The sequence below is a fragment of the Gymnoscopelus braueri genome, assembly GCF_963280865.1.
Source record: "Gymnoscopelus braueri genome assembly, chromosome: 12".
Taxonomy (NCBI): Eukaryota; Metazoa; Chordata; class Actinopteri; order Myctophiformes; family Myctophidae; genus Gymnoscopelus; species Gymnoscopelus braueri.
Genome location: NC_137614.1, coordinates 46,997,040 through 47,016,798, shown reverse-complemented (window position 1 = coordinate 47,016,798; position 19,759 = coordinate 46,997,040). Strand labels below are relative to the sequence as shown.

The 19,759-nt window shown below is 44.3% G+C and overlaps 1 protein-coding gene across 1 annotated transcript in view; it reads right to left on the bottom strand.

Annotated features, from left to right (window-relative positions):
- The window catches only part of emilin3b (elastin microfibril interfacer 3b), a 49,446-nt gene extending 30,244 nt beyond the window's left edge, over positions 1 to 19,202 (bottom strand). Inside the window, exon 1 of the mRNA XM_080445679.1 lies at positions 18,597 to 19,202. Coding sequence (XP_080301805.1) covers positions 18,597 to 18,829 — 233 coding nt within the window. The 5' untranslated portion in view covers positions 18,830 to 19,202. The remainder of the gene's footprint in view (positions 1 to 18,596) is intronic.
- Between the last annotated feature and the right edge of the window lie 557 nt (positions 19,203 to 19,759).

Sequence of the window (19,759 nt, the reverse complement as noted above, 5' to 3'; positions counted from 1 at the left end):
GGACTAGCTATAGCCTGACAAAAGACGATACCGGGGAAGTCTCCGCAAGTTTCTAAAAGCCTCGCTCTGTGTTGCTGTTGAGTCCCTCGCTGGGATCTCTGGTGACCCCTAGAAAATTGCCGGTGAACCGGGATAAACCTTGACCCAATTTGGCAGAGCTGGACGGTCTCGGTAAGGTAAAGACACCAACATCAACATCATGAGGCTCAGATTAAGCAATTTGGAGTAAACACTGGTTTTAATCAAATTGACCATAAAAACAGGCCGTAATCTGGCAAATGCATCTACAGAAACGTACTTACTTACTTGCTGCATTAGAATTTGGATTTCACTAAAACAGATTAAAACTTGTTTCACATTCCAAAGTGATGAGGTGTGTCAAAGATTGGAATAAGAATCCTAATGAACTAATAACATTGGCGGCCATCTTTAATTCACATTTTTCGACCGGATCCCTCGGGAAAAGTGCTTGGATCCGCAACATTGGAAATCAGGGAATCAAGAATCCATATTCTCTCTGTCGGGTGTAAACCCGTCCAAAACTGTATACTTTTCAGGATTCAAATTCAAAAGTATCAATACGTAGCAGATCTACAAGCTCAAAACGCGTCGCTTCACGCCTCGTTTTGAGCTTGTGGATCTGCTACTTTTGTGCGGCGCTGCAGTATGATCAAGTAGGCCGTCAATTCATGAAAAAATACAGAAAGTTAGAATATGGAGATAAGAGGTTTCTGCCTGACAAAAATGTTTCACACGGAAGTGAACAACTGAGTCTATATTTTTGTTACATATCTCCCCCCGCTTGGGTTCACACGGTCAGCGAACCCCGCAGGTGTAGATACTTGTGGTTAGTAATGAGGAGGGAATAAGAACCGCCCGTCCATTCCGGGTACGGTGTCAAAACAACCGCAAATTAAAAATCAGTCTGACTTAAATTAACTCTGCGTTAAATTAACCACGTAATGGAGAGAAGCACAACAACTCTCGCAAAAATACCTGCGTGATTAAAAACATCACGGGAGGAATTCTCACTGCTCGCTTCAAACCTGGGCATGTTGATTCAGACGCCCACAGCTGCATGGGTAAGAGAGAGAGAGAGAGAGAGAGAGAGAGAGAGAGAGAGAGAGAGAGAGAGAGAGGCCGTCTGGGAAAACAGATGGTCACCGGTTCACCTATACCGGCCGGCCCCTCGGCTATAATGTGTCGACGTGTCCCCATGAGCAAGGCACTTATCCCCTAAACTCTATGATTCTCAACCTGTGGGCTGGGGGCAGACTGGTGGACCACGAGTAGATTGCTAGCCGGCCCCCAAATAATTGGCAATAACGTTAAGATATGTTTTGGGCTTTTCTGGCTTTATTTGGATAGTATATGGTGGACAGAGACAGGAAACAGGGAGAGAGAGACGGGGAGTGACTCGCAGCAAAGGCCGCCGGGCTCGGAATTGGAGCCTATGTGTCGTATTAAGACCTGAGGCGATTCTTTAAAAAAATCTAAATCCTAACAGTTTTTGGGAAAAAAATCTAAACATTTTTTTTCCACAATTTTTCAAAAATAGTAGATCTACAAGTTCATAGCGCGGCACTCGGTGCCGCGCTATGAGCTTGTATATCTGCTGTTTTTGAATAGCCAAAGACATCTAAAGTGACACAGATGCGTTCCAGGTATTAATGGGTTAACCACTATAATTTTAAGGTTAATAATAATATAATATATTAAATAAATAAAAATGTGAAACTTTGATCCAAGCTATTCACTCAGTCAGTACTACTGTATGGGGCTGAGACATGGACCCTCACAGGAGTCAGTACTGCTGTATGGAGCTGAGACATGGACCCTCACAGTGGAGTCAGTACTGCTGTATGGAGCTGAGACATGGACCCTCACAGTGGAGTCAGTACTGCTGTATGGAGCTGAGACATGGACCCTCACAGTGGAGTCAGTACTGCTGTATGGAGCTGAGACATGGACCCTCACAGTGGAGTCAGTACTGCTGTATGGAGCTGAGACATGGACCCTCACAGTGGAGTCAGTACTGCTGTATGGGGCCGAGACATGGACCCTCACAGTGGAGTCAGTACTGCTGTATGGGGCCGAGACATGGACCCTCACAGTGGAGTCAGTACTGCTGTATGGGGCCGAGACATGGACCCTCACAGTGGAGTCAGTACTGCTGTATGGGGCCGAGACATGGACCCTCACAGTGGAGTCAGTACTGCTGTATGGCCGAGACATGGACCCTCACAGTGGAGTCAGTACTGCTGTATGGGGCCGAAACATGGACCCTCACAGTGGAGTCAGTACTGCTGTATGGCCGAGACATGGACCCTCACAGTGGAGTCAGTACTGCTGTATGGGGCCGAAACATGGACCCTCACAGTGGAGTCAGTACTGCTATATGGGGCCGAGACATGGACCCTCACAGTGGAGTCAATACTGCTGTATGGGGCCGAAACATGGACCCTCACAGTGCAGTCAGTACTGCTATATGGGGCCGAGACATGGACCCTCACAGCACAACAGGAAAAGGACCTGGATGGAGTCTACACAAGAATGCTACGAATGGCACTAGGTGTCAAACTACTTCAAAACCTCCACAAACACGACACCAGAGGGAGCTCCACAAATCAAGTTCAACCCAGATTTGGCTCAAACAAGGGGTCAAGTTCGTTCTACTGCTATGCAATCAAAATGTGGAATACCCTACCAACAGTCATACAAAAGTGTGAATCCTTACTCTCCTTCAAAACCGCTCTAAAGAGCACTTACAGGCGGCTGTGATTTGGAACTGGCTCTAGTAAAAAGAATCTAGCTGTCTGTCACTAAATGTTTCACAGGACCACAATGGAAACAAGCCATAGTGCTATCTTGAGTTCAATCCTTTTAGCATTGTATTTGTATTTGTATGTAACTGTGCTTTTTATTGCAAACTGTTAATAAAGTATTCAATCAATCAATCAAACAAACAAACATGGACGGACAACATCAGTAAAAAACATTTATATACTGTTTTGTTATGTAAACACAAGGCAAAATTACATACAGTACTATGCCTTTGACCTTTTTGTTTGAACCCAAAAAATATCACTTACACTGTCAGTTTAATATGGGACCCTTTAAACAGCCACATCTACAGTAACAGGGATGACAAATCATCTCTCAGGGGGGGACCTATCGCGCCTGCTCCTCGATACGCTTTTAACGAAAGCTATTTCTGTCCAAAACAGCAGGTCTTCTTGAAGGCCCCACCACGGTGGCTGGGTGTGATGGACGTGACTCTTGTGGCTGCTGATTAGGGTTAAAAGGGGAGTAGCGATACTCCCCTCCTGTCCGGGACCAACTGGGATCAATCTGTCATTCATAGGATGAGGTCAGCTCCCAGCCAGATCATTGCACTCATTGTCAAGACAAGCAAGCCCTGCTTGCTTTTTATTTTTTATTTTTACACATTTGTCCCAGGGACCCCCAGAAGCAAATATTTGAGTTAAAAATGTTCGCTTTAAAAATATAAATATTCAAAGATTTCCACACATTTTCAAGATTTTTCAAAAATAGCAGATCTACGAGCTTGCTGCTATTTTTTTTATAGCTAAAGTGTAAAACAATGCTTTTTAGCTCAAATCTAAAAATGTCTTAATGGGTTAAAGGTAGGGTAAGTGATATTTTTTTTAATATATTTTTTTTGATAAAAAGGTTAAAGTACTATATTCTGATAGTAATCATTGCTACAGAGCGTTTGTTCGGTCACAGGGGTCTCTCCAGCTCTTTAGCAAACAGTATATAGTATAGATATAGAAACCTAGATACCTCATTGGCCTCTGTAGTTCATTGGAGCGACTGGTATCTCAATACAAGGCTCTTCCGCAGGGCTGTTTGACTACTGGCCAATCACATCGCGTTGACTACTGGCCAGTCACAGCGCGTCTAACTGACTAGTTGCTGCACGGCTGCCTCTTAAGAAAAGACCCGCCCCACCTGCCTCTGATTGGCCTACCGAACGCCCCCTTCTGTGACACACACGGAAGTTTCCAGCATGCCCTGCTGAAGCGGAAGGAAGTGGAAGGCTAGCCCTGCGGAACAAGGAAGCGCGCCCGAGATACGAACGCTTCAGAGCTGAAGGAGGCGTCTACCTTTATATGTCTATGGTATATAGTACATTTTCAGGTAGGTGACAACATTTAAGCCAATCAGGAGAGAGCACTGAAAATGCATTTTCCGTTTAATAGAGAGCTGGAGAGACATGGGAGACTCCTTTTTTTCTGAACAAACACTCTATAGCAATGAGTACTATCAGAGTATAGAGCTATTTAACACTTATTTTAACCAAAGTAAATCACTTACCCTATACCTTTAACATTATTTTAACAACAAAATGTGACTTATGCCACCTTTAACTCATACAAGCCACCACAATTTCCTCCCGGGTTACCAGAGACAGTCACGTCCATTCTTCTATCACAGTGTTTTCTTTTGGAAGCTAACGTGTAAGAGGGCTCAAAATGCCGATAGTGCAGAACCGTTTAAACCCAGTTTTCTTGCTCTGGGGGGCATTTCCCCAAGCACTTAATCTGCTCTGGGGTAAGAAAAGCTCTGTATGTTTGTGAAAGCGCATGTTCAAAAAGAGCTGCTACGGTTACACTTTTTTACAGCCGGTAGAGACCCTGGGAGTGAAATCAATGCCAGGTCATGTTTTCGGATAAACCACTTTGGATGTTGAATAAACCAAATGAATGGAGTTCACCAAGGGTAAAACTAGCCCTAAAGCTCAGCGGTGGAAAGTAGTATATTTTACTCAAGTATTGTGAAGTAAGTTTTACTTTACCTAAGTATTTAAACATTGTTGGAGACTTTATGTACTTCTACTCCACTACATCTCAGAAGTGAACAATGGAGACATGTCCCCAGGACTTTTTTTGTGTCATCCTTTCAGCCCTTATGTCTTACTGTACCACGTGTTGTTGACATTTCTGACTAATTAAGTATTCAATCGAGCAATCAATCAAAAAATATTGTACATTTTACTCCATGAGAGGGAGAGGGGGAGAGAGAGTGAGAGAGGGGAGGGAGGGAGTGGGAGAGAAGTAGAGAGAGAGCGTAATTCATCCATGCTATAACCCAGCAAGGTGGGGGGGGGGGGGGGGGGGGGTGGAGCTCGATCAGCATGAGAGCGAGGGAGGAGGGATAGGGGAGTGAGGGAGAGATAGGAGAGGGGGAGAGAGAGCGTGCCAAATTTCAACCATGCAATAACCCGGCCAATACTGGGCAAGCTGAATCGCTTTCTGCTACTTTTACTTCAACACAATAACATATCTGAGTACTTATCTTCCACCACCGCTACAAGGCTTTAAAACATCCTTTGGTTGTATGTGAGGGTTGAGCTGTCCAGCCCAATCTGGGAACCCATTGTCAAAAAAAAAGGGAAAAAACTGCGCCCTCTGCTGTTTTTTTCCCTTTGAATTTGACTCTGGGGGGGACCTCGCAATAGAATGTGGATAACAGGATGTTGGCCGTTAGGTCCGCCCTCAGCCCTCCACGTCCGCTCCACGTGTCTTTGTTTACATTCCTAACATTCCTAACTATACACGTTGTAACAGGAGCTCCCGACAGATTCAGCCGCGGAGCTCTGAAAGTGTCTTGAGAGATTAGTACCAGCCTGTCAGGTCACTCTATAGCCTGGGATCAATACCTATTAATTATCGGTTTTCTGATCCGGTCTGGAGTGGAAATAACTTTACGCCATCAGGCGGCCGGAACACGTGACCGGAACCAAGCGCGCCGTGTGCACCTCCGAAATGATTCCCCTAGTTCAGTGGTTTTGAACCTTTTTCATGCCAAGGACCCCTACATTGATATGTATTTGGCCGCGGACCCCCACCTGAAAATGTTTTGAGCCAGGAGGCAAAGATTTGAGTTAAAAAAATGTACTTTAAAAATATATATTCAAAGACATTTTCACAAATTTTCAAGATTTTTCAAAAATGGCAGATGCCGCGCTATGAGCTTGTATATCTGCTATTTTTGAATAGCCAAAGCTAAGGGGTTAAAATTATCGTGACGCTACTACATGTTGTCTAATTTAGCTGGGGACCCCCTGGTACCCCCCCCAAGGACCACTGGTGGTCCCCGGACCACTGGTTAGGAACCACTGCCCTAGTTCTTTAATTCTAACTCGTAGCGTCACTAGCGAGACTAAACTAATTGATTCGCATTATGTGGGGAACAAAAACAATGCGACGGAACCATGCACCAGAACCCTTCTTCCACACCAGTTTTTTTTCGAACGGGATCACACGGCTCTGAATGAACGGCTCTTTAGAATGAATACCAGGCTCTCCTTCGTGGTGGAGAACCTGGTGACGGGAGGTTGAGGCCGCTCTCGCTCGTGTCCAGCTCACAACATGACTAAGGGCTTACATTACGTTGTAAGAATGTCAAACATGTCAGGAGAAAAAGGCTGAAAAGTGAAAGCAGTGTGCCAGAGGTGTGTGTGATGAAAAGAGAGCACATTTACTCAAGTACTGTACTCGAGTACAATTTTGAGGTACTTTTACTTTACTTGAGTATTCTATTATTTAATTCTTTGGCTATTCAAAAACAGCAGATATACAAGCTCATAGCGCGGCACCGAGTGCCGCGCTATGAGCTTGTAGATCTGCTATTTTTGAAAAATCATGAAAATCTTTGCAAATCATTGAATAAATATATATATTTAAGCGAACATTTGCAACTAAATCTTTGCTTCTGGGGGTCCCTGGAACAAAGTATTTTGAGATGGGGGCCCGCGGCCAAATACATATCATTTAGGGGGTCCTTGACATGAAAAATGTTGAGGTACTTTTACTTTACTTGAGTATTCTATACTCCACTACAGTTCAGAGGCAAAATACTGTACTTTAAACTCAACTGCAACAACACAAGCCTTTTTTAAAAACTTGTAATAGAGTATTTCTTTATCGTGGCATTTCTTACTTTTTACTTAAAGTAAAAGTATCCGAATACTTGTCCTGCACCAGTGCGGCCCCAGCCTGCGTGACCCCTTAGCAGGAGACTGGCTCCAGTCTTGTCCAACGCTGGTCGCTGTACTGCGAACAGACTTACAACGCTGACTCCATTGACCCCTGTGACCTCTGCAAACTCTGTGACCTTTCCCCTTTCACCCCTGTCCAATAGATCACTAAAAAGCCCCTCAGATATCTTCATAATCTTGTCAGTGTGCAACCAGGTGTTGTCTTGTTTCGCGTTTCGTAGCGGATTTGCGCGGCTATACTGACGGCGATTTGAGAGAATCAATGAATATCCTCAATACCCTCATACAGTGGTGTAAAGTAACTAAGTACATTTACTCAAAGTACTGGAGTATTTCCAATTTGAAGTACTTTTACTTCTACTCCACTACAACTCAGAGGCAAATATTGTACTTTTACTCCAATTATTTGAAGACTGTAGTTACTAGTTACTTTGTAGATTTTGACTATTATTACAAAACATACATTATGTACTTCAGCCCCATGTACATTTCGGTCATTTGAAAATAGCCGATCTACAAGCTCACAATTCGTCGCGATGTGACGCATTGTGAGCTTGTAGATCTGAGGGACCCCGCCCATTATATTGTATAAAATCATATATTTAATAGATTTCATAGGCAGCTTCATAGACCTGTTTGATAGCACTGTCATCAGTGTTGCGTTAGATTCGTGTGAACGTGTGTTTTCAGACATTTAACTACAGTACTTAAACCGTCAATACTTAGTAAACTTGACCTTTCACGCTGTACTTGGTCTGGTCTTTTTTCCCCCGCTACACCAAACCTCTTTCCTGAAAATAGCAGATCTACAAGCGCACATTGTGTGCTTGTAGATCTGCTATTTTTTGGCTAAAGTTCTCCTCGGAATAGGGATGCTGGGTTGAGGTGGCTAATGTAAAAAATCACACAAAGATTTGGCGGACCCCCTGTAGTAACTCTGAGGACCCCCTAGGGGCCCCGGAAAGAGATAGCATCGAAAAAAACGCATCGATCTGCTTTCCCCACAATACGGATGCTGGAGTTTAAGTCAGGGGTCTTCAACAGGGGGTCCGGGACCCCTAGGGGGTCCTCAGAGTTACTACAGGGGGTCCCCCAAATCTTTGTGTGATATGATTATTTGTTTTTACATTAACCACTTGAACCCTAGTATCCCTTTTCTGAGGAGAACTTTAGCCAAAAATAGCAGATCTACAAGCTCACAACGCCTCGCGCTGCGAGGCGTTGTGAGCTTGTAGATCGGCTATTTTTGGCAAAGAGTTAAAGGTGTTAAGAGGGAAAAAAATCACACCCTGTGTGAAGTGGGCGGTGTCTTCCTAGCTAACCACAATACTGAATGGAGTCAACCAATATATATGCTTTGATCTGAAAGAGCCACTTAGTGTCAGCATGTGTCTTGCTAGCTAATCACAATACTGAATGTAGTCGATCAATCATGTACAAAAGATAAATACATATATCTTTTGTAAAACACACTTTATGATGGACAAAACCATAACTTAAAAAAAACAATAATTTGGTTTTTTTTAAGTTATGGTTGCTTATATAGGGCTATGCACATGTGTCATGTGACACTGGCCAATCACAGTCCTTAATAGATTGTGATTGGCCAATCACAGCGCAGGATAATTGTACAAATTTCCAAACCTCACTTTTAGGGCCGGTTTCACTGCCCAAGATATTTGTACATTTTTCCAAATCTCACTTATAGGGGCGGTTTCACCGCCCAAAAAGAGCAGCAAAAGTTTATCTGAAACACAATTTTATACAATATAGAGGGGGTCCCTGCTTCATCTCTCTCTCAGCTAGGGGGTCCTTGGCCTGAAAACGTTGAAGACCCCTGGTTTAAGTGGTTGAACAAATATCCGTGTATGAAAGATGTTCTTGTGAGTTGACCTTGAGCACAGAACCATCACAGGGCCACGCCCACGGAAGCAGCTCTGACAACAGCTGTTTGTTTTTGGTCTTTGGAAAATTTACCACTTAAACCACACTCTCTGGAATCCCCTTAGGGTATACAATAGGCACCCTATACTTTTGCCCCTCTAGTCTACTTCAAATCAATCTGAAATAAATGCCTGTGTAAAAGCTTACAACGAGCCTATAGATCTGCTATTTTTTTGCCAAATTGTTCACCCAACAATAATAGGGACACTATAATAGGTTTCAGGTGGTTAAGTCACAGAAAAGTTGAATGAAAGCCACTGAACATCTTCCATCACTTTGTGCTGATGTCTTAAAGGAATAGTTCACCCAAAACAATATATTTTCTATCAATTACACACCCCATAAGCCTTGAATTCATGGGATTTGCTTTGATTTTGCATCGGAAACACAGCCGGTCATCAAATTATTGGCTTAGGAATGCTATCTAATTGATAGAAAATAAGTAATGTTTTGAGTGAACTACTCCTTTAACTAAGCTTAACAATGCTGCTCTCTTTCTTGTTTTGTATCAGGCAGGATGATTGTATAGGGTGTATATATATTTGTACAATAATTGACGGTGTCTTTATTGTGATGTTACTCTTCCTATGAATGTATCTTACTGCACGTCTATGCCCCCCCTGTATCTGTAACTTAAACTGCTGTGCTGTCTCTGGCACCTGAATTGTTGATGAAATGGATACCTACTGTATAGGACCCCAATGGAAACAAGACCGCAAGGAAAAGTGTTTGACCGTACTTGTGCTGTTTTTACATTTCTGTCTAATAAAATATTCAATCAGTCAATTATCTATCCATCTACTTTCTCAACACTCTCATTCTCCTTATATCTCATATCATATTATTTCCCCCGCCGCACTCCAATGAATGTTCTTCCCTTCCATGTTGTGTTGTGCTGTCACCAGTGGTGGAAAGTAACTAAGTACATTTACTTAAGTACTGTACTTAAGTACAATTTCGAGGTATTTGTACTTTACTTGAGTATTTCCAATTTCCAATACTTTTACTTCTACTCCACTTCTACTCCGGCAAATATTGTACTTTTACTCCACTACATTTATTTGAAAACTTAGTTACTAGTTACTTTTCAGATATAAATTATGATACAATGAAACATACATTAACCACTTTAGCCCTATTTTATACCTAGGCTATTTGAAAATAGCCGATCTACAAGCTCACAACGCGTCGCATCGCGACGCGTTGTGAGCTTGTAGATCTGCTATTTTCAAATATTTAGTACTTTTACTTTTGGTACTTTAAGTACACTTTGATACCAATACTTTTGTACTTTTACTCAAGTATTTTTTTATAGCAGTATTGGTACTTTTACTTAACACATTGATTGCCTAGATCGAGTCAACTCGTTTTTAGAATCCATCGCTTGATTGCCTAGATCGAGTTAACTCGTTTTTACATTTTTGGGGGAAAATTCCACAAGGGGCGACCTAACACAGCTTTGGAATGATCGATCGTCTCTCAGAGAAGAACAATGTGGATGTGACGTCATTCCAAAAAACGTCACTTCCATCCGCCCCAATGATGGGATTTTCAGAAAAACGGCTGTAACTCAGTTTCTTTTTTTTCCATTGAAAACCACCCGTTTTCAGCGGACCAAAGCTCCAAAATGGCGGATCACGGTTGGAAACTTGTTGTTCCCATGGATACACAGATCCTTCCGTCTACTCACAGGAAACTTTTTCCGTGTGTTTTTTTTACACAATGTCGGTTCCACGGCGTTTCAAATATCATCGGATTGAGGTAATTATACGCCGGCACGGGGATAGAAAACTATGTTTAATATCTTGGCAGTCAATGTGTTAAGTAAAGAATTTAAGTACTTTTTCCACCACTGGCTGTCACGCTGCATGTGTCACACATGTCATCTCTGCTCAGATGTGGCGGCTGTGAACACAGCTTGTCATGATGTTTACATGCCACTACTCCTCCACCACCAGCCATGTTTTAGTGCCACTCGTCACCAGTGGCATCTGGCGTGAGTGTGTTCACTTTGTGACAGACAGTGGCGCCAATTACGTTTTATTTATATCCACTCGCCGCTCGTTGGGGGCTGGCATTATCCTCAGACGCAAAACCCAGGGAGATACTGTAGGTTAGGGGGTCTTCAACAGGGGACCCCTAGGGGGTCCTCAGTTACTACAGGGGGAATAGGACTTTTTTTGTTTTTACATTAACCATCGCTACTCTAAGGGGAACATTAGCCAACAAAAGCAAGCGTGAGGCATTGTTGGCAAATAAGTTTGCCAACAAATGGTAAAGTTTACTAAGTATTTAGGCTTTTAGTGGTTAAATACTGAAAATACACATTAACATGAATTAATAGAGAAGCTAATCTGAAATGTACACAACACTGATGATAGCGCTGTCAAACAAGTGTATGAACGTATCTATGACAGTAATCTACGACAAAGTTTAATCTGCAACACAATTGTATTCAGTATGTAGTGGGGGGTCAGTGCTTCATCTTTCTCTCAGCTAAGGGGTCTTTGGCGTTGAAGACCCCTGCTGTAGCTACGGCAGTATATTGCTCGTTATACTTCGTGTGAGCTTGTAGATTGGCTATTTTCTGTGCCAAGTATAACATCAGGCTTAATATTACCCGAGACATAATCTCTAATAGTCCAGCTCTAGCGTTGATGTGAAGTTGGCTCACTCACCTTTTTGAGTGGTGCTAGCCACTCCAAGGAGTGACTTTGTCTGTGTGTGTGTGTGTGTCTGTCTGTCTGTCTGTGTGTATGAGCACGGCCTCTCTGTATGTTTGAGCACAGCCTCAACAGCTGCGGCTGATTGCAACACAAAGATGCAACCAGTTACACTAATTATACACACACACACACACGCACACACACACACACACTCACACACAACACACACTTTTGAGTAAAAATACTTAATGAGTAAAAATACTTAAAATGAGTAAAAATACTTAAATATTAGTAAAGATACTTAAAAGTTCCTAAACTGAGTAAAAATACTTTAAATGAGTAAAAATACTTTAAATGAGTAAAAATACTTAAAAGATGTTAAAATGAGTAAAAACACGTAAAAATCAATAAAAACATTTTAAAGTACTTAAAATTAGTAAAAATACTTTGAAGTCATCAAAGTCTGTAAAAAGTAACTAACGAAATGAACTCATGAAAGGCACCACTCTCTTCACACTGGTGTGATTTTTTCTAGACATTTAGCAGAACACTGTTATCCAGAGTGAGTTACACGTGTGTGAGATCATCAGAGTAATAGCCTAAAAGGGACAAGTGCTGAGGGACACTTTTGACACATGGACATGACGGGCGGACCGGGAGGCGAACCGGTGACCTTACGATTACCAGACGGCCAAAAGCATGAGTAAGCATGAACTCCAGTCAACAAACAAACAGGGTAAACAGTCACGTACCGTATAAGTAGCACGCAAAGAGAACAAATTAGTGCCTATAGATGGCAGGCAAACATCAAACCTAATATGGCATCAGTCTCTAAAACAACACGCTATGTAAATAACATTCTTAACCCATTAACCCAGACCTGGAACGCATCTGTGTCGCTTTTTCATTTGAGCTAAAAAGCATTATTTTACACTTTGGCAATTCAAAAATAGCAGATATACAAGCTCGTAGCGCGGCACCGAGTGCCGCGCTACGAGCTTGTAGATCTGCTATTTTTGAAAAATCGTGAAAATGTGTGCAAATCTTTGACCATATATATTCTTTTAAAGCGAATATTAACTCAAATCTTTGCTTCTGGGGGGTCGCTGGAACAAAATATTTTGAGATGGGGGTCCGCGGCCAAATTCATATCATTTTGGGGGTCCTTGACATGAAAAAGTTTGAAAACCTCTGATATAGAAACATACGTTTTTTTCAGAAAACCGTTAGGATTTAGAAGACATTTTGCAGAATCGGAACCGCTCAGGCCTCAATGGGTTAAGTGGTCAAGAAGGAGGAGCTAATCTAAAATAACCCAAAACATTGTTGAACAAGTAAACCAATCTGCATTGTATAAGCCAGCATCTATCTAGCAGCATCTATTGACCTTGACCGCAGAGGACCCCCGGGGGAGATGTGTCATGTCAGACCTCAGACCACCGTCACAGATATATGAGCTAGAGGTTATTGTCAGCCTTTCCTTGCCTCAGTGGAAACAGAGACTTAAAAATAACACGTGCCACGGTGTGTGTGTGTGGGAGCGTGTTTACGAGTACTCTTGCCCTCTGCATAATCGTCTCTGTCGGGTGGAAACCTCATATGTCCAAAAACTGTTACTTTTCAGGATTCAACTTCAAAAACAGCAAAAGTAGCAGATCTACAAGCTCAAAACGCGTTGCTTCACTTGTGGATCTGCTACTTGTGTTGCTTTGGTGTGACGTTGTAGTATGATCAAGTAGGGCGTTTCTGTGTGGAGTTTGCATGTTCTCCCCGTGTCCCCTAGGTTAGGGTAGGTACCCTCACAAAAAAAAACATGCAGTAATCCTGGTCTCTATATACTGCCTCCCCCTGGTCAGCCGGGGCCGCCTGATGGAGGGGAAAGGAACTGTTTGGAATAACGTGTTCCTTCCACGACACGCGCTACGTCCTACCGGGGGAACTCCCCCCCCTGTCAGGTGATAAGAAGCGCCCTGCTCACTCCTCATGCGTTGAAGGAAGCATGAGCTCAGTTCGGGGGCTCTCCCCAGGCTGGCAGAGGGAGAGTAGCGCAGAGGATTACAGCCTAGGCAACTGGGTGAAAAAATGGGTTACAAAAATAGCGGGATAAAAACAAATCAAAGAAAAAAAGTAGGATGTTAATTTATGAAAAAACACAAAAAGTTTAAAATATGGAGATAAGAGGTTTCTGCCCCGACAGTGACCCTGTGGTCATTGCGGTCGTTATGTGTTTTTAGTGTTTATTTCTGAGCTTCTCTCGTTCCAAGATTATACTCGTGATCTCTAGCAGAATGTAAATCCTATAACCGTACGTGCCGCCGTTTTTAAACTGACGCATGTAGTCGGAACAACAAAAAAAAAACACATCCTCCGTCCTCCGGTGGGATATTGTCCAAGAGATTCTCAGCTGTTTGGGGAGGTGGGGGAGGGGGTGGGGGAGGGGCAGCTTCTACTTTCCCCTTCCTGTGCGGTGGTTTATTTTCTGTGTTTTGGCAGTGAGGCATGTGATTTGACATTCATCTCTAGTCATTCGGCAGCAGACACTTCCTGGTGTGAGGGGAACGTGCGCCGGCCCTCCAGGAACCGGACTGTGACACGACCCGCCAGACGATAACAATAAACGACACAGATCTAAACGTATAAAAGTTGATGTGAAACCCCCCGACGGTTGGAGCCAGCATGCCATGCCGTGCACGGTGCACGGCATGGCATGCTGGGGGTCAAGAATGTCTCTCTTTTTCCTCGACATCAATAGATCTCGCACGGTCAGTGGCAGCGCAGGAGATTTTTGTTAGAGAACTTAAAGGGGTATTTCACTTTAAAACATGTTAAGGTCTAACTGGAGTCTATACTGGCTCCGCTAGTTTCTTCCCTCTACAGAGTCTACACCGAATTTCTTTGCCGAAAATAGCGTAGCTACAAGCTCAGAATAGCTGTTATATTAATAATGCATTTCACTCTGCGAGAGGGGGGGGGTCCTGTTTTCAGCTTCACCCAGCTGATTGCTGCCCAAATGGTCTTACTGAGCGCAGAGGGGGTGGGGGTGGGGGGGGGGTGTGTGTTAAGTGTCTTGCTCAGGGACACTTCGACACATGATTGCCAGGGCCAGGAATCAAACCTCCTGTTTCCCAGGTGGCCTCTCTAACCATCTCTAATGAGGCTCTCCTTCTGTCTGTCTGTGTGTGTGTGTGTGTGTGTCTGTGTGTGTGTGTGTGTGTGTGTGTGTGTGTGTGTGTGTGTGTGTGTGTGTGTGTGTGTGTGTGTGTGTGTGTGTGTGTGTGTGTGTGTGTTGTTCATTACGCACAACAGGTGTGTCACCAAGTAAATGAGACAGGGGCAGCTATAGGAGGGGCAAAAGGTGAGAGCCGGAGGGGAAACACTACAGGCCCAGTGAGATAAAAGATTATGAGCCGGTGTCCATTTGGGTGGAGTTCAAGTACGACGCAGTTAAATGGCACCGTTTACACACTCTCTGAGTTCAATAAAAAGGGGGTGTCAATGATGTTTTCTTGTTAACATATCTCTATATTTCCATAGCAATCGTTGCTATAAGGATTCTTGTTAAGTAACAGAAGTCTCATCTCATCCCTCCAGCTCAGAAAAGGGGGGGGGGGATGCATTTTCAAGTGGTTAAACAAAAAAGAATTGGAACACTATAAGATGTAACCGGATAAATGGATTCTCTCTCCTGATTCGATTAAATTAGTGACCCACCTGATATGAAAATTGCATTTTCTGCGTCTTAAAGAGCTGGAGAGATGCGGGGATCAAGACCTCTGTTACTGAACAAACGCTCTATAGTGATTACCGTCAGAATAAAGAGCTTATTTTAATGTAACCACTTAAACCCCAGCATCGGTATTGTGGGGAAAGCTTTCTGCTGAAAAGAGCAGATCGACAAGCTCACAACGCGACACGTTGCGTCGCGTTGTGAGCTTGTCGATCGGCTATTTTCAGCAGAAAACAGAAAAGACACTAGTATTGAGCCCTGAGGGACTCCGTTTACCCATATGGGGTTTACATGTAAGTGGTTAACCCCAAAAATATCACTCAGCATCTTTTTTTTTTTACCACTGAGGATTGTGCCACGGTGTGCAGGGTGTCTGTCTGTCACGGATGTGGTTCGGGGTTCAGGGGAAGGTGGAGGGGACGCGTGAGGGCACGGCAGGGCTGAGAGGTGGGGGGGGGTATGGTCGGGGGGGGTGAGAGTGCATGAAGGCCGGGGCCGGAGCGGAGCGGGGGGGCCTGCAGGTCACCACGGGCGGGCTGTCTGCCTGAAGGCAGTGTGAGTCTAGCAGCAGGTAGCTGGCAGCCTGTCTAAAGATATAGAGCTCTCAGGGGAAGCCAAGCAAGAGAGGAGAGAAAGGAAAAAAAAAGAAGACTAAAAAAGCGGTTTCAAGGATCCCCCAGTTTGGTTGGTATTATTATTATAGGCCACGGCACGGACACCCCCCCCCCCTCCCCCCGCCCCCATAACTCTGAGGATCCCGGACCCCCATCTGAATAGGTTTTGGGCCATTTTCGATAATTTTTCAAAAACGTTCCAAAATAGTACATGTACAAGCTCATACGAGCTTCCATATCTGCTGTTTTTGAACAGCCAACGTATACATGGATTAAGTGGTTAAAATGTGATGCTGTATTAACACATTTTGCTGCCTGGACCCCACTTTGAGAACCAATGCTCTGAAATGACCACCTGAGGGTCCCTGGAACCCCTCAAACTTTGAGAAACATTGACCGAAAGGGAAAAGAAAAACCCCCATATATGCAGGGAAAAGGCCAAAACATCAACAAGATCGATTCAGGCACAATATACGTCCACCCAAAAAAAGTTTTTTGAAGGTTCATGACTTGCATATGCCCAGCACGGGGGTTGGAATACTCCTCCTGCTCATGCAGGTTTATGACCGCCGCGACAAATATCTGTCCGTTATGTTTACCCAGCGCCTGCTTGACTGATACGTGCGGTGGATACACTCCACCGCACGTTGTTATTGCTGGACCAGGGGTCCTGAATTAAGCAGCTCATACGCGAGCCTTCGATAACGATCTCTCAGCACAGTAGAGCCCAGAGCCGCCGGATTGTTGTCGTAATATTGACTATAGTAGATTATGTTGAACTGTACCACTCCCTTTTGGCTGCCCAGCTGTACTGTAAGTCTGCTTCTAATTGAGACCCCCTCCCTCCCCTCTCCCCACCACCGCGCACACACACACACACACACACACACACACACACACACACACACACACACACACACACACACACACACACACACACACACACACACACGTTTGTATTGCTGCACTTGTGAGGACACCAGTAATTTTATAAATGCTATTTTCTTTTAATGTTTTGCCATTTCTGACACTATAACCCCAAAGCCTGTTTTTTTTTGGGGCACGCACCCAAAATAGCCGATCTACAAGTTTGTGTGAGCTTGTAGATTGGCTATTTTGGGTGCGCGATAGCAGCGCATAAACTAAGTAAAACAAAAGTGAGTGTAATGCATATAAAAACAACTTTCTTGTGAGGAGCACCAGTAAAATTGTCTATTTCTCAAAAGTATAAAATACTTGTGGGGACATTTGGCTCCTCACAAGTATAGTAACACAAGTACACACACACACACACACACACACACACACACACACACGCACACACACACACACGCACACACGCACACGCACACACGCTCACACGCTCACTCGCATATCAGATCCATATACCCTCTAAGCTGTCATCGGCTCAGCTCCCCTCCGCTGCGACGCATAGAGAGACAATAATGAGAGCTTTGTTTTCGTATAAATGCAGCATGTCATTGTTGCTCCGTGGTGTTTATATCCCCGAGCCCCCCACAGATGGGCTGAAGTGTGAACCGCAAAAAGCAAAAGGAGCTGCCGGAGAGAGCAAAGAGAGAGAGAAAGAGAGAGAGAGAGAAACACAACAAGAGAGACACAGAGAGTCAATTCAAGAAGAATTCAGGCTCCCTCCGTTAAGCAATGAGCTCCGATATATACTTCCCTATAACCAGAACCATATTTTTTCTCTCCTTGCAGCAGGCTCGCCGGTGACATGCTCTGCCCGGGGGAAATACAGTTATGAGGTTGGGTCCTGCTTGGAATACCAAACTCTCTCTCTCTCTCTCTCTCTCTCTCTCTCTCTCTCTCTCTCTGCGCTGCTTGGAATGCAAACGCAGATCCTAACACTGCGCAGAGCAGCAAGCATAGTATGCACCCTAAACCCTCTCTGCACTTCAGTCAACTTGACCCGAGTTGAGCTCATGCACTTGGTCCACTCTTTTCTTTTCCATCTACAACGCCACCAATGGTTTAACCATTCTATAGCTTGTATATCTGCTATTTTTTAAATATCCAAAGTATAACATAATGGTTAAAGATTTGAGCAGTAGCATAGTACGCACCCTAAACCCTCTACTGTACTTCAATCAACTTGACCTGAGTTGAGCTCTTGCTCTTGGTCCACTCTTTTCTTCTCCATCTACACACCAATGGTTCTCTAAAACGTACATCTTGGAATGTATGTCAAGGACCCGCATAACTCTGCGAGTGTACAGATGGAACCAAATGGACCCTTACGGGTCCATTTGGTTCCATCTGTACACTCGCAGAGTTACAGACCTGTTACACTCACAGAGTTATTGACCTGTTACACTCACAGAGTTATTGACCTGTTACACTCACAGAGTTACAGAACCGGTTCCCATCAAGGAAAACCCTGAGGGTCTCTTTACTGTACCCCCCCGGCACTTTGACAACCCACATGCTCCAACACCTAAAAAAATCCCTTCCCCGAAAACAACCTATAATCTAACCAGCTCACTGAGCTTGTAGATCTAATAGCCTATTTCCAAGTTGGATAGACATCATAATAATAAAGCTTGTCATCATCATAGCATCCTTCTATAGTGATGGAGAGCTGGAGATGGTTTACTTACTTGTGACGCGTCATGGGCTTGTTGGGGGTGTAGTGGGGGTTGGCTCCCGCCTTGTACAGGTTGTATCTGTTCCCATGGTAGAAGGGGTTCATCACGGGATGGTGAACCCCGTGGTGGCCAACGTGGTGGCCCCCGTAGTAGGTCCCTTTGCCGTCCACCACCACGGACTGCAGGACCCCTCCCAGGAGGAGCACAATCTGCCAAGCCACTTGACACAACTCCTCACTTCTCATTTTTTTTGTCGTCGTTTTTTTCTTTTTTTTGCCCAAAAAGTCCTGGATGGATTAGATGGAGCTGTGGAGATAAAAAGTTCCAGAAGAAGTTTTGGAGAAAATGCAAACTGCTGTTGCTGCTGCTGGGGTCTGGTTCTTGTTTTTTTTTTTATGAGAGATTCCTGCAAAAAAAGAATTCCTTGCAAAGAGAAGAAGACGAAATTCCCTGGGTTTGGTTTTGGCTTTGGCACGTGAGCGCTATAAGGCTCTCAGTCAGTCGGCCCCGAAGGAGAACTCTCCAAACAGCTGTAGCAGCACCAACAGCATCTCCATCCAGACTGTGCCTTTCAGCTCACTGCTCAGAGCTCACTGCTCTCACACACACACACACACACACACAGCCGTTCTCTCTCGTACGCACGCCACACACTGACTGACTGACTGAACGCAGGCACAGAGAGGAGAGGAGAAGTAGCCCAGGGAGGGAGGGAGGGAGGGAGGGAGGGGAGGAGAGAGGGGAGGAAAAACAACACTAAGGTGTGCTGGAGGAGGGAGGGAGGGAGGGAGGGCAAGAAAGGGGAATAGGGGAGAGAAAGTGAAAGGCTGTGTGTGTGTGTGTGTGTGTGTGTGTGTGTGTGTGTGTGTGTGTGTGTGTGTGTGTGTGTGTGTGTGTGTGTGTGTGTGTGTTGGCGTGCGTGTGTGTGTGCGTGTCTGCAACCCACTAGCTGCCTCTGAAGGGGCAGGCATATATTTGCATATCCCACCCCAAACCAATATCTCTCTCTCTCTCTCTCTCTCTCTCTCTCTCTCTCTCTCTCTCTCTCTCTCTCAATTTTCCTTTTCTTTTCTCTCTTCTTTTCTCTGGCTTCCTCCCTCTTGTCACAGCCACACTGACACACCCTCTCTCTCTCTCTCGGTCTCTCTCTCGGTCTCTCAAAATCGGATTAAAAA